Raw genomic sequence first — 12,471 nt, 5'->3', positions numbered from 1 at the left:
GGCAGGACAGCGCCTGGGAGCCAAGGCTTGTGCTCAGCCAGGAAAGAACCTTCTTCTCCCGGGATGCCGCAGATTCCCGGGCTCCCAGGGGCTGGAAGGACCCATCTCCTCCTGCTCCTGCCCAGAGAACCTCATCCCCATCCCTCTCCTGCTGCTTTAGCACCAGCTGCTGCCTGGCCGTGCCTTGGAAAGGAGGATAGAGCAAAACTCTCCCAGTTTTGCCTTTCTAAAGGTCGTGGGCAGCAAATGCTACTCGTCCTTCCCTGATGGCTGCACCTACATCCCTGCAACATCCACACACTCCTCTGCCTTCTAGAACCTTCTCTGAAGCCAGACATCGCTTCTTGGTGCCCTGAACAGGGCTGTAAACTCTCAACTCAGTGAGCACAAGGCACTGCACAAAAATAGGAAAAAAAAACCCAACCCAGGCCCCTAAAAAATTCCAATCGAGCTCCCAGTCTGCACTGAGGTACCTGGGTCCCTCGGAATGGCTGGGCAAACAGTTTGGGGAAATGGCTAAATTCAGTCACTGCACCACAGGCCTTCTCCCTTCCACTTCTCTGCACACCCAGCTCTTCCCAGAGGATATCTGCCAGGGTGGGAGGAGGGAATGAGTTTTCCCCTCTGTGTACTTATTTTCTGCATATTTGGGTTGAACTCAGAAGTTTTGTTTTCTCTACTAAATTCCATCCTGGAGCCAAAAATGACAAAGTTACCCAGTGGCCGTGGCTGCTCGCTGGTGGTAGGAGCAACACGATTCACTCCTGGGTGGGAAGGAGCCCCAGGGTGGGAAGAATGCAGGAAACAGAGGCAGCTGAACCAAAATAGCACCAGGCTGGACTTGCACCCCATAATTACAGACAGAACCCCCTTCAGGGAGCCCAGGGCTGGCTGGTGCTGCACTCAGATGGTTTAGCCACAAGCTCTGCCCAGTCTGGAGAGGGCTCCAACCTCGTCCTCTGGTCCTGCAACCCTGGGAAAAGCTCTGCCCTTCTCCAACTGCAAACCAGGAGTGCACCTGAACTCCCACGTGCTTCAAGCAATGACCATCAGAAAGTAAGTGCTGATAACACAGAAAATAAGAATTATAAACATCAGTCACAGAGATCTGCGGGTTCAGTACAAAACCATTCCTTAAAAATGATTTATTAAAAAAACCCAAACCCTTGAGGTTTATGGCTACTGCTCAGTGCTGGCAACACTGAGACGGTCAGCAGGAACAACTGCTTCGAAGGACACAAATCCAGGAGGCTGCAGAGTCCACGGGGTCAAGAGCTTGGACTGATCCACGTGAGGGAACAAGCTGCACCCCCGAGGAGGAGAACGACGCGTGCATGGACCCACAGCACTGCAGGAAGAGTCCACCCCAGGCGGGAGAGCAGGAAGCAGCCCCAGGGTCCATCGCTCCGAGCATCCACCCCTGACAGCGCGGGCTCATTCACCGACCACGGCTCAGGCTTCGCTGTCACACCTTGGATTCCGGGCTCTTTGTGGACTTCCCTGCCAGCTTCTCCTTCTCTGGCTCTGCCTTCGTCTCCTCTGCCCGGCCGGCTTCCCTCTCCTGCTTCCTGAGGATCAGATACACGGCCCCGAAGCACAGGAAGGCGCCCGCCTCGAAGAAAAACTGCAGCCCCAGGTACCTGCGGGGCGCAGACACGGCGGCTCAGGGAGCAGGGACGTTCCCGAGGGCTCCAGGCACCGGCCCGGGGGCTCTGCTCCAGGCGTGGCCGGTGCCCCGGCGCGGGGAGCTGTGCCTCAGTGACCCCAGCCGGCTCCGGGGTGCCCCTGGCTGTTCCCAGCGCCTTGCCCGGGAGCTGATCCCGGAGCTGCGTCCCCCAGCCCAGGGCCCGTCCCTACCTGTGCCTGAAGAGGGAATTGTGTCCCAGCCCAGGGCCCCTCCCTACCTGTGCCTGAAGAGGGAATTGTGTCCCCAGCCCAGTGCCCGTCCCTACCTGTGCCTGAAGAGGGAATTGTGTCCCCAGCCCAGTGTCCCTACCTGTGCCTGAAGAGGGAATTGTGTCCCCAGCCCAGTGTCCCTACCTGTGCCTGAAGAGGGAATTGTCGTAGTATCTGCAGGCAGCCCTGCGCTCGCACCGCCTCTCCCACAGCACGCAGCTGGTGTCGATGGCGCTGCCGTACAGCACCGGGCCCGGCATCCACGCTGCAACGCCCGCGGCGTCAGCCCCACGGTCAGACCCACGGTGTCAGCCCCACGGTCAGCCCCACGGTGTCAGCCCCATGGTGTCAGCCCCACGGCGTCAGCCCCATGGTGTCAGCCCCACAGCATCAGCCCCACGGTGTCAGCCCCACGGTGTCAGCCCCACAGTGTCAGCCCCACGGTGTCAGACCCATGGTGTCAGCCCCATGGTGTCAGCCCCACGGTGTCAGCCCCATGGTGTCAGCCCCACGGCGTCAGCCCCACGGTGTCAGCCCCACAGTGTCAGCCCCACGGTGTCAGCCCCATGGTGTCAGCCCCACAGTCAACCCCACAGTGTCAGCCCCATGGTGTCAGCCCCACGGCATCAGCCCCACAGTCAGCCCCACGGTCAGACCCATGGTGTCAGCCCCATGGTCAGCCCCACGGTGTCAGCCCCACAGCGTCAGCCCCACGGTGTCAGCCCCACAGCATCAGCCCCACAGTGTCAGCCCCATGGTGTCAGCCCCACGGCATCAGCCCCACAGTCAGCCCCACGGTCAGACCCATGGTGTCAGCCCCATGGTCAGCCCCACGGTGTCAGCCCCACAGCGTCAGCCCCACAGTGTCAGCCCCACGGTGTCAGCCCCACAGCCCACAGCGTCAGCCCCACGGTGTCAGCCCCATGGCATCAGCCCCATGGTGTCAGCCCCACGGCGTCAGCCCCGCAGTGTCAGCCCCACAGCGTCAGCCCAGCAGCATCAGTCCCATGGTGTCAGCCCCATGGTGTCAGCCCCACAGTCAGCCCCACGGTGTCAGCCCCACGGCATCAGCCCCACAGCGTCAGCCCCACAGTCAGCCCCATGGTGTCAGCCCCATGGTGTCAGCCCCACGGCCCACAGCGTCAGCTCCACGGTGTCAGCCCCACAGTGTCAGCCCAGCCTGCCCTGCCCGCCAGGCACCCCAAAACACGGCCCCAGGGGCCATGGCCCAAACCATGGTCCCAAAGGCCACAGCCACCTGAAAGCAGGGGCCCAGGGAACACAGCCACCCCAAACACGGCCTCAGGGAACACAGCCACCCCAAAACATGAACCCAGGGAACACAGCCATCCCAAAACACAGCCCCAGGTGCCACAGCCACCCAAAACACAACCCCAGGGGTCACAGCCACCCCAAAACATGAACCCAGGGAACACAGCCACCCCAGAACACAGCCCCAGGGAACACAGCCACCCCAAAACATGGACCCAGGGAACACAGCCACCCCAGAACACGACCCTACAGGCCACAGCCACCCCAAACCATGTCCCCAGGTGCCACAGGCAGGTGCCCCCTGAGCACTTCAGTGACAGGGACTCCACCACTGCCCTGGTGGAGCAGGTTTAACTCCCAGGCAGGGCTGTTGCAGTCCCCACCCCTCTGTCCCCTGGGCATTTATTGCTCCTTCCCATGGCTGCTGTGGCACGTCCTGGGGGCCTCCAGGGCAACACGAACTTTGGAAAAACAACTGGTGGGATCACAGGATGGGGTTTGGAGCCCCCCTGGCACGCTGGAGGTGAACAGAGCAGTGCCTGCACACAGCCTGAGCTCCTGGACCTGGAGTGATTCCCAGATCCCCAGCCCTCCTTTGTTTACACACGGATGGAGCCCTTGGAGCTGCCTTGTCTCATCCCCCCACGTGCCCCCAGACCCTGCAGGGCAGCATCTTTCCCTGCCCTGGGAAAGCCCTCTCCAAGAGCTGCCCTTATTTTCCAGGAGGGTATTTTAACACGTTTCAACTTACCTAAAACTCTCAGCAGCATGAACTGTATCCCAACAGCAAATGATTTGTCTTCAGGCTGGATGCTCCTGGAAAACAAAACGGAACAAAATGCCCTCTGGCAATCCCTCCAGGATGGATGCTTCCCTCCCTGGCACACACTTGTCCTTCACCCAGCCTCCAAGTGTCCCAGGGAGCTCGCATGCACATCACCAAAGCTGATGAGAGTTCATTCATTAGGGCTAAACACTGACCATGGCCTTTCCTTGCCCTGAAAACCCTGCCAGACCCAGGAAGAGCTTGGAAGTATCATTTCTAGCCCAAGACACAGATTCCCCCGTGGCCTTCCCCTGTGCCTCAGCTTTACCCGTGCTGGGGTCGGCCCCACCAGCCTGGGCTCCCATGGAGCTGGCTCCATCCTGCTGCCACCCCACAGGCACCTTCCCGAGGCTGTGGGGAGCTGCTCTGGGAGGGGAGGCTGCTGGCAAGGTCACTAAACTTCACACAGAGCTGCCCTAGGAACAGCCCAAGGGCTGCCGTGCTGAGTTACTGCCCAGGTAACAGCACATCTTGTGCCGAGGTGAAGCCATGGCAGGAACAGGGCACGAGTGCAATCCAGGGCTGGTTTAACTCGAGTCTATGGAACAGGGCACGAGTGCAATCCAGGGCTGGTTTAACTCCAGTCTATGGAACAGGGCACGAGTGCAATCCAGGGCTGGTTTAACTCGAGTCCATGGAACAGGGCACGAGTGCAATCCAGGGCTGGTTTAACTCCAGTCTATGGAACAGGGCACGAGTGCAATCCAGGGCTGGTTTAACTCCAGTCTATGGAACAGGGCACGAGTGCAATCCAGGGCTGGTTTAACCCCCAGGCAGGGCTGGTTTAACTCCAGTCTATGGAACAGGGCACGAGTGCAATCCAGGGCTGGTTTAACTCCAGTCTATGGAACAGGGCACGAGTGCAATCCAGGGCTGGTTTAACCCCCAGGCAGGGCTGGATTAACTCCAGTCTATGGAACAGGGCACGAGTGCAATCCAGGGCTGGTTTAACTCGAGTCCATGGAACAGGGCACGAGTGCAATCCAGGGCTGGTTTAACCCCCAGGCAGGGCTGGTTTAACTCCAGTCTATGGAACAGGGCACGAGTGCAATCCAGGGCTGGTTTAACCCCCAGGCAGGGCTGGATTAACTCCAGTCTATGGAACAGGGCACGAGTGCAATCCAGGGCTGGTTAAACTCCCATTCAGGGCTGGTCTAACCCTCATTCAGGGCTGGTTTAACCCCCATTCAGGGCTGGTTTAACCTCCATTCAGGGCTGGTCTAACCCCCATTCAGGGTTGGTCTAACCCCCATTCAGGGCTGGTTTAACCTCCATTCAGGGCTGGTTTAGCCCCCATTCCCAAAACCTGAGAAATCCTTCCCCCTGGCGCACAGATCCCCTCGGGAAGCCGTCTGTGGTGCCCAGGGCGGTGCCCGAGCTGTGCCCACCTGAGGATGAGCATGAAGGACGGCGTGTGGGACGTGCTGGCCAGGATGCCTGCCAGGCAGGAGAGCACCACGAAGGGCACGAAGAGGTGGGAGCAGCCGGTGCCGCAGGTGCCCGGCCTGGCGACGCCCGCCGGCCCCGGCCCCCCGACGCAGCTGCACCCGCTGTAGTTCTGCAAAGAGGAGACAACATCCAGAGGCTGCCCGGGGATGTGCAGGTGGGAGGGAACGCTGCCAGATGCCAGAGAAGGACAGGGGGTAGGATTTGTCTGGGAATAATTAGTGGGAATTGGCACCCAGCGCTCCGGGAGAGCTGCACAGGGACAAGGGATGAGGGGCAGGACACAGGGAACGGCTTCCCGCGGCCAGAGGGCAGGGATGGGTGGGATATTGGGAGGGAATTCCTGGCTGTGCCACCTGTGCCAGGCGCTGTCCTGCTGCGAGCCCCTTCATCCCGGGCTGTGTGCAGGGCAGAGCTTAGATTTAACAGGGCACTGTTAAATCTAACATAAAACCTCACCTTTGAGAGAGGCTCATAAATAACTAGCACAGCCTTACAGCAGAGGGAAGACGCCTTGGGGTGACGGATGAGGAATTTTACCTTTCATTTAGTCACAATTCTCTCTTTCTTTCTGTTTTAAACAAGAAGCCTCTGGGTTGTATTTTTGTTTTAAAGAGACCTTTAAATAAAATTAGCATCATCTTTTGGTCGCTAGAGTGGGTGGCAGTTTGCAGAAGAATGATCCCAGAGGCAGGGGCAGCTCAGAGTCTCCCAAAACCTCATTCCTACATCCGAGCTTACATGGTGCCCTCTGGAAAAGCTGCAGCAAAGCTGGGCACACAACTGCAGGGTTTCCTGCAGGCTGGGAGGGTTCCTGGAAACCCTGGGACAGGGAAGGCAGGAGGCAATGAGCACCACAGGTGCCTGTGCTGCTGAAAAGGGTAAGAAAAGTGTAGAATTTCCAAGGAAGCAAGGGCTGGAAGGGAGAGGCATGGCCGAGGAGGAAAAAAGCAGTTGGAAAGGATCTGCTCGCGGCAGCCCAAGGGGCAGCAGGGCAGCAGGCACCCCCAGGTCACCAGTCAGCCGTGACTCACCAGGACGGAGCTGTCGGGGCGCAGGGTGACGCTGCTGCAGCCGGCAGAGCAGGGGGACGTGTACTCCACGCCGTCCGAGCCGCAGACGGGGTTGAAGCCCCGCTCGGGGCAGCGGCACCGCGCGTTGCACGCCATGTCGTGGTGGCCAAAGCCAGAGCTGGGCCCGGGAAAGGGTTAATGCAGGTACGGAGCATCACCCCCACGCAGCCCACGGAGTGTGGGCTGGCATCAGCCAAATTCAGCAAAACCCCGTGGGCTGGGATCAGCAAACACCATGGGCTGGGATCAGCCAAATTCAGCAAAACCCTGTGGGCTGGGATCAGCAAACACCATGGGCTGGGATCAGCCAAATTCAGCAAAACCCCGTGGGCTGGGATCATCAAACCCCGTGGGCTGGGATCAGCAAAATTCAGCAAAACCCCGTGGGCTGGGATCACCAAACCCCATGGGCTGGGATCACCAAACCCCATGGGCTGGGATCAGCAAAATTCAGCAAAACCCCGTGGGCTGGGATCACCAAACCCCATGGGCTGGGATCAGCAAAATTCAGCAAAACCCCATGGGCTGGGATCAGCCAAATTCAGCAAACCCCGTGGGCTGGGATCACCAAAACCCCGTGGGCTGGGATCAGCAAAGTTCAGCAAAACCCCATGGGCTGGGATCACCAAACCCCATGGGCTGGGATCAGCAAAATTCAGTAAAACCCTGTGGGCTGGGATCACCAAACCCCATGGGCTGGGATCAGCAAAATTCAGCAAAACCCCATGGGCTGGGATCAACAAAACCCCATGGGCTGGGATCAGCAAAACCCCATGGGCTGGGATCAGCAAATTCAGCAAAACCCCATGGGCTGGGATCACCAAACCCTGTGGGCTGAGATCAGCAAAACCCCTCTTGATTGCACAAGGAGCCCTTCCCCACGGGCATTCCACCACCACCCCGAACCTTTGCTCTGCCTGGCACAGCATCCCAACCACAGCTGGGCACCAGAGCCACCCACTGCCCTCATACTTGGTCCCAAACCTGGCCTTTGGGGTTCTTGCAACACCGCGCTGTGGGAGGGACGTTCCCCCGGACCACAGGGAATTCAGAGACCTGGATCAAGCCTCCAGGGCCCACAAGGAGCTGCTGCCCCCATTTAGCTGCCACAGCTTGGATGGTGTGATCCCAGGGCTGGCCCCTGCCTGAATTATTCACCCACCACGCTTTCCAAGATGAAAACTTGTGCTGTTTGTGCCAAAAATGTGTTTACTTTGGGTTCCACGCTTGCTGCTGAGTAGGAAATCTCACTGGTGGAACTCTTATAACCCTGCTCCTAAAAGTCTCATGTTAAAAAGGTTTTAACCCTAAGGAGACAAAGCTGAAATGACTCCACCATGTGTGGGATAAGTCACGAAGTACATCTCATGCCCTAAACCTGAGGACGCAGCAGACTCGGTGTTTATCCACAAGAATTTCTTACTTTATCTCCACTAGCTGCTTCTCCTGAGGGAACGAACCCATTTCTGGGGATTCCCGCCCCGAGGAATGTGCCTGTGGCTGGTGTGTGCCCACCCTGGACGCCCAGGAGCTGAGGTACCTGTCCCAGTGGGTGACACCCGCCACCTTCTGCGTGGGGCAGCCCAGGAAGAGCAGGGGAAAGGCCAGGAGCAGGCAGAGCAGCATGCCCAGCACGCACAGGGCACTGCACTGCCTCAGGGACATCTGGAACCGCTTCAGGATGGCGCCGCCCACCACGATCCCGACCATGGCCCCAGGGATGTTCACAGCACCTGGGAAAGGCAGGCGTGGAATCAGGGACCCTTAGACATCACCTTTCCCATCCCTTTCCGCCACCATCCCTGCTCCAAGCCCATCCGACCTGGTCTTGGGCACTGCCAGGGCTCCAGGGCCTTCACAGGGAGGAATTCCCTCCTAATACCCAATCTAAAGCCATTCCCCCTGTGTCCTGTCACTGCACCTTGTTTTCCATCTCTGGCCTGTGGCAGTCCCTTCTCACAGCAAAGGCCCAGAGGATTTGCTGTTGGGTCCCTGGTTTTCAGCACGGCTGGTTCAGAAGGGACCGAGGTTTTTGCAGGGATTGGCGGAATAATGCTAGGGAAAAGCTGCTTTTCCAAAGGACCCCGCAGCAAACTGGCTGCCCTATGGATCCACGGATGGGAGATGTCAGGAGCAGTGGAAAGCTGTGCCTCACCCAGCAAAATGGGATTTTTTAGTGTTGACAGGAAGAAGGCAGCCTGGGGAGGGAGGGATGCTTAATTTCTGTGCAGAGCAGGATTGTGCCCATTTCTGTGGTCACCCTTGCAAAACCCCATTTACATAAAACCCCCCATTTCTGGGGGAGACCAGAGTTCAGCTCAAGAAATGCAAACTGCTTAATTCAGCTAAGAATCCACGGGGAGGTTGCTTTCAGCCCATAAATACCCACGCAAGGAAGGAATTTCCAGCTACAGAAAGCTTTTTTGATCTGAAAGAAAAAGGCCAAGCGAGACTCAGTAGTGAGAACAAAGGCCAGATAAATTCATCCACGGAACACGGTGCTGACTTGAATGCAGAGGGTAAATCAAGGCTGGGAACAGCTCAGCTGGGCACCTCGGGGCAGGACAGCACTGCTTCAGCATTTAACCTTCCTGCTGCATTCAGCCCAGTCTGCTCTGCTCATTTTATTCTGATTTATCTGTCGCAGACCTCAGAGGCCTCCTTCCCTGAGGTGCTGTTTGCTCAGAAATGTGTTTTAAACACTTCTGTGGCAGGATCTCTGAACTCTCAAACGATTCTGAGGGGGAGGCTTTACTCCAGAGGAGCTCTTCCTAATTTCTAGATGGTTTTTCAAGGAGTCCAAAGCTCAGCAGCACTTACCAATGATCATGTTGGCCAGGGAGGCTGTGAGGGAGAACTGTCTCTCCAGGAACTTGCCCATGAACGTTGCTAATCCAGCAACCATGGCAGAGATGTTGACCTGAGCCAGCACCACCAGCAGGTACACGGGGTGCCGCAGGTTCCTCAGCAGCACCACGGGGAAGCCTGGAAGGACAAGGGAATTAAAACCTGAAAGGACACGGGAAAGCCTGGAAGGACAAGGGAATTAAAACCTGAAAGGACACGGGAAAGCCTGGAAGGACAAGGGAACTAAAACCTGAAAAGGACACAGGAAAGCCTGGAAGGACAAGGGAATTAAAACTTGAAGGGACATGGCAAAGCCTGGAAGGACAAGGGAACTAAAACCTGAAAAGGACACAGGAAAGCCTGGAAGGACAAGGGAACTAAAACCTGAAAGGACAAGGGGGCACCTGTTGCATGGGGAGCAGGGCTACAGCAAAGAGTTTGGGTTGGAAGGGACTGCAAAGATCATCTCCTTCCACCCCCTTCCCTGAAGCTTTCTGGCAGAGCTTCTGCTAAAACAAATACACAAGTAGATGGGAAGTCATTAAAAGTTAATTTATTTGTTTGCTGCGGTTGCAATTTCAGTGCCCTTTTCGTTTCAATGAAGAAATGAAGCAATGAAAAATGCATTTTTTGATTACAGGCGAGAAACACTCCAGCAAGCTGCCCTAGGGCTGAAGCCTCGAGCAGGAGAGGTCTGCAGCCTGCTCAGCTCAGGGCTGCCCCATGCTGCCAGCTGGGAGCTGCTGCTGTCCCTCCTGGAGTGATGTCCCCTTCCTGCACATCCCACATTTGTGCTCTGCTGCTGCTCTCCCACCGCCTTCCCCTGCTCTGGCTGGCACGCAGAGGGCAGCTTCCAAACAAACTGCTGATGAGTCTCCCAGATGAGGGCTTGGGCAGCCAATATGCTGGAGCAGAGATAAGGAATTAACAGCGAGGATTAATGCAAAGGACTGCCGTAAATTAATGGTGCTAATTCTTAGCAGCTGACAAACAAAGCGGGACAATCTTTCTGTCTGCTCCAGCACGGCGGCGCCGGGGAGATCTCCCTGGGGCTTGCCTGGGAGCTGGCCCCGGGTGGGGATGGATTTTGGCTGTCCTAAATCTTCTGTGAAGAGCAAAAAGACCTTCTGTGGGTGCAGTGGGGTCCCCCATGTCCAAAGGTGAAACTCCCCTTCGTGGCAGTGTTGCCCTTCCAGCTCAGCACTCTGCCCTCAGCCAGGCAAGCAGCCAAAAAATCGTAGGGGGCTGCAAAAGCAGGTCCTGCGAGGGGCCCGAGCACCCACAGCATGGCCAGGCAGCCTGGAATGCTGACCCTCTGGAGGCTGGCCGTCAGCAGAGAGGCAAGGAGCTGCACTACACCGCGTGAACCCAACGGGGGAGATGGTTTTGCTCTTAAGTGCCACTAAAGGTTCTGATTTTTCAAGAGTATTCCTGGAATTTCTCAGCCACGTTGCAGACAGGAAACCTCAGCTTGCTGGCTGAAAAATCTCCTGAGAGCCAATCCATCCTTTTGTGGGGATCTTCCACCAAAAAGTCCTTTTCCCTGGAGGTCTCTGGTCTTTTTAACCAAACCACACACCCCAGATCAGAGGTAAAAAGCTGAGCGGATCCCCACTTCATGGTGGGAGCAGCAAGATTCCATCCTCTGCAATCCCTAATTGGATCCTCATCGCAGCTCCAGAGAAGCAGCTGGGCAGACAGGAAAAGCAAGTGGGAACTTTAAAATAATAAACAAAAAATGTCCTTTGGGGACAGTAAGAGAAACAGACGAGTCACGAGTGAAGCCTTCCAATTGCTTTGAAGATCACCTTTAACGGGCTAATTCCCAGGATGTGCAGCAGAGTCTGCACATCCTCCCAGGTGTTTTCAGCAGAAGCCTGGAAATTAGCAATGGAAATGACTTCAGGCAAGCTAAATCCTACTTTTTCCATTACTGCAGGGAGACCCGCTGCCTGCAGCAGGAGGAATTTGTGAGTGTGAGGAGCAGGGTGCAAGCTGGTGTCACGTCTGTGCCAGAGCCAGGATCATGCCCAGCTCTCAGTCCAGGCAGGGAGTGGTTTGGGTTGGGAGGGACCTCAAAGCCCACCCAGTGCCACCCCTGCCATGGCAGGGACACCTTCTGCTGCCCCAGGGTGCTCCCAGCCCCGTCCAACCCGGCCTGGGACACTTCCAGGGAGATTCAGGCTGGAGAATCTTGTCTCCAAATGCTGCTTTCATAAATTGCCATGAAGGAAATAATAGTAAAGAGAGAAGCAGAGAGAGGAAACTAAACAAGCAGGAGAGTGGTGAGATGGGAAGGAAATTCTCTTTCCAGGGACTTGCAGATGAGCCAGCCCTGAAGTCTTTAGGCTTCACCCATACTGCCCCATCATACCCTACCTGCCAGCCCTGCCTCTAAAAAAAGTTTTGCATGAGAGATCCCGATTATTTCAGCGAGATTGCTCTCCTGACATAAACCAGACACTTCATTTATTTCAGAGCTGGGCTTTGGGGGATAAATTCTGGGAAATAACAGATTTATTAGCACAGCCCTGACACAGCAACGCTGATTCCAGCCCCGAACCAAAGCTGCAGCTGGAGCAGGGTGAGATATTTCCTCTCTCCGCAGGCAGGAGCAGGGAGCTCATTTTTATTCGTGTTTCAGAGGCACTGAGCAGAGTGTTGGTGTGGAAATCCCATCTGAGCACTATCAATCTGTTCCCACACAGGTTTCTAAATGACAGTGCCACAAGGTCAGGGGGGAAGAAACCCCCGACTGCCTCCTCTAATTGAGCATTAGGCTGGGGAGCAAACGCTGCCACCAGCAGGAGAAAAGCCTGCCCACGCCTGCCTGGCTGTGCCTGCCCTGCACTGACCTTCAGAACACGGAGAATTTGCAATCAATTAACGGGATAATATTTGGGAAATGTGGAGGAAGCTGACACGGAGTCACTTCAGAGGGCCACTATTTGTAAGTAGCTGCCAAAGCGCAGAGTATTTAAAAACCCCAAACATCCCAAGCATTAGCAGATGCCTCCACAGACTGAAGCTCAGCTGATCCCCATCAGCATAAAGAGCCCACTCATTTCCAAACAATTTAAGTGCACTGGATTCAGATCTGCCTCTGGGTTT

General features: G+C 56.5%; 1 protein-coding gene across 1 annotated transcript in view; it reads right to left on the bottom strand.

Moving 5' to 3' along the window:
• Window positions 1-1,115: 1,115 nt before the first annotated feature.
• Window positions 1,116-12,471, bottom strand: part of SLCO2B1 (solute carrier organic anion transporter family member 2B1) — a 35,100-nt gene continuing 23,744 nt past the window's right edge. Inside the window, exons 9-15 of the mRNA XM_053934884.1 lie at window positions 9,334-9,498; window positions 8,054-8,246; window positions 6,475-6,631; window positions 5,383-5,552; window positions 3,920-3,984; window positions 2,041-2,161; window positions 1,116-1,640 (exon numbers count right to left, since the gene is read on the bottom strand). Of these exons, the coding sequence (XP_053790859.1) occupies window positions 1,466-1,640; window positions 2,041-2,161; window positions 3,920-3,984; window positions 5,383-5,552; window positions 6,475-6,631; window positions 8,054-8,246; window positions 9,334-9,498 (1,046 nt within the window). The 3' untranslated portion in view covers window positions 1,116-1,465. The remainder of the gene's footprint in view (window positions 1,641-2,040; window positions 2,162-3,919; window positions 3,985-5,382; window positions 5,553-6,474; window positions 6,632-8,053; window positions 8,247-9,333; window positions 9,499-12,471) is intronic.

Source organism: Vidua chalybeata, chromosome 2 (assembly GCF_026979565.1).
Source record: "Vidua chalybeata isolate OUT-0048 chromosome 2, bVidCha1 merged haplotype, whole genome shotgun sequence".
Taxonomy (NCBI): domain Eukaryota; kingdom Metazoa; phylum Chordata; class Aves; order Passeriformes; family Viduidae; genus Vidua; species Vidua chalybeata.
Note: the sequence above shows the minus strand (reverse complement) of the source record. Positions and strands in the feature narration are given on the sequence as shown.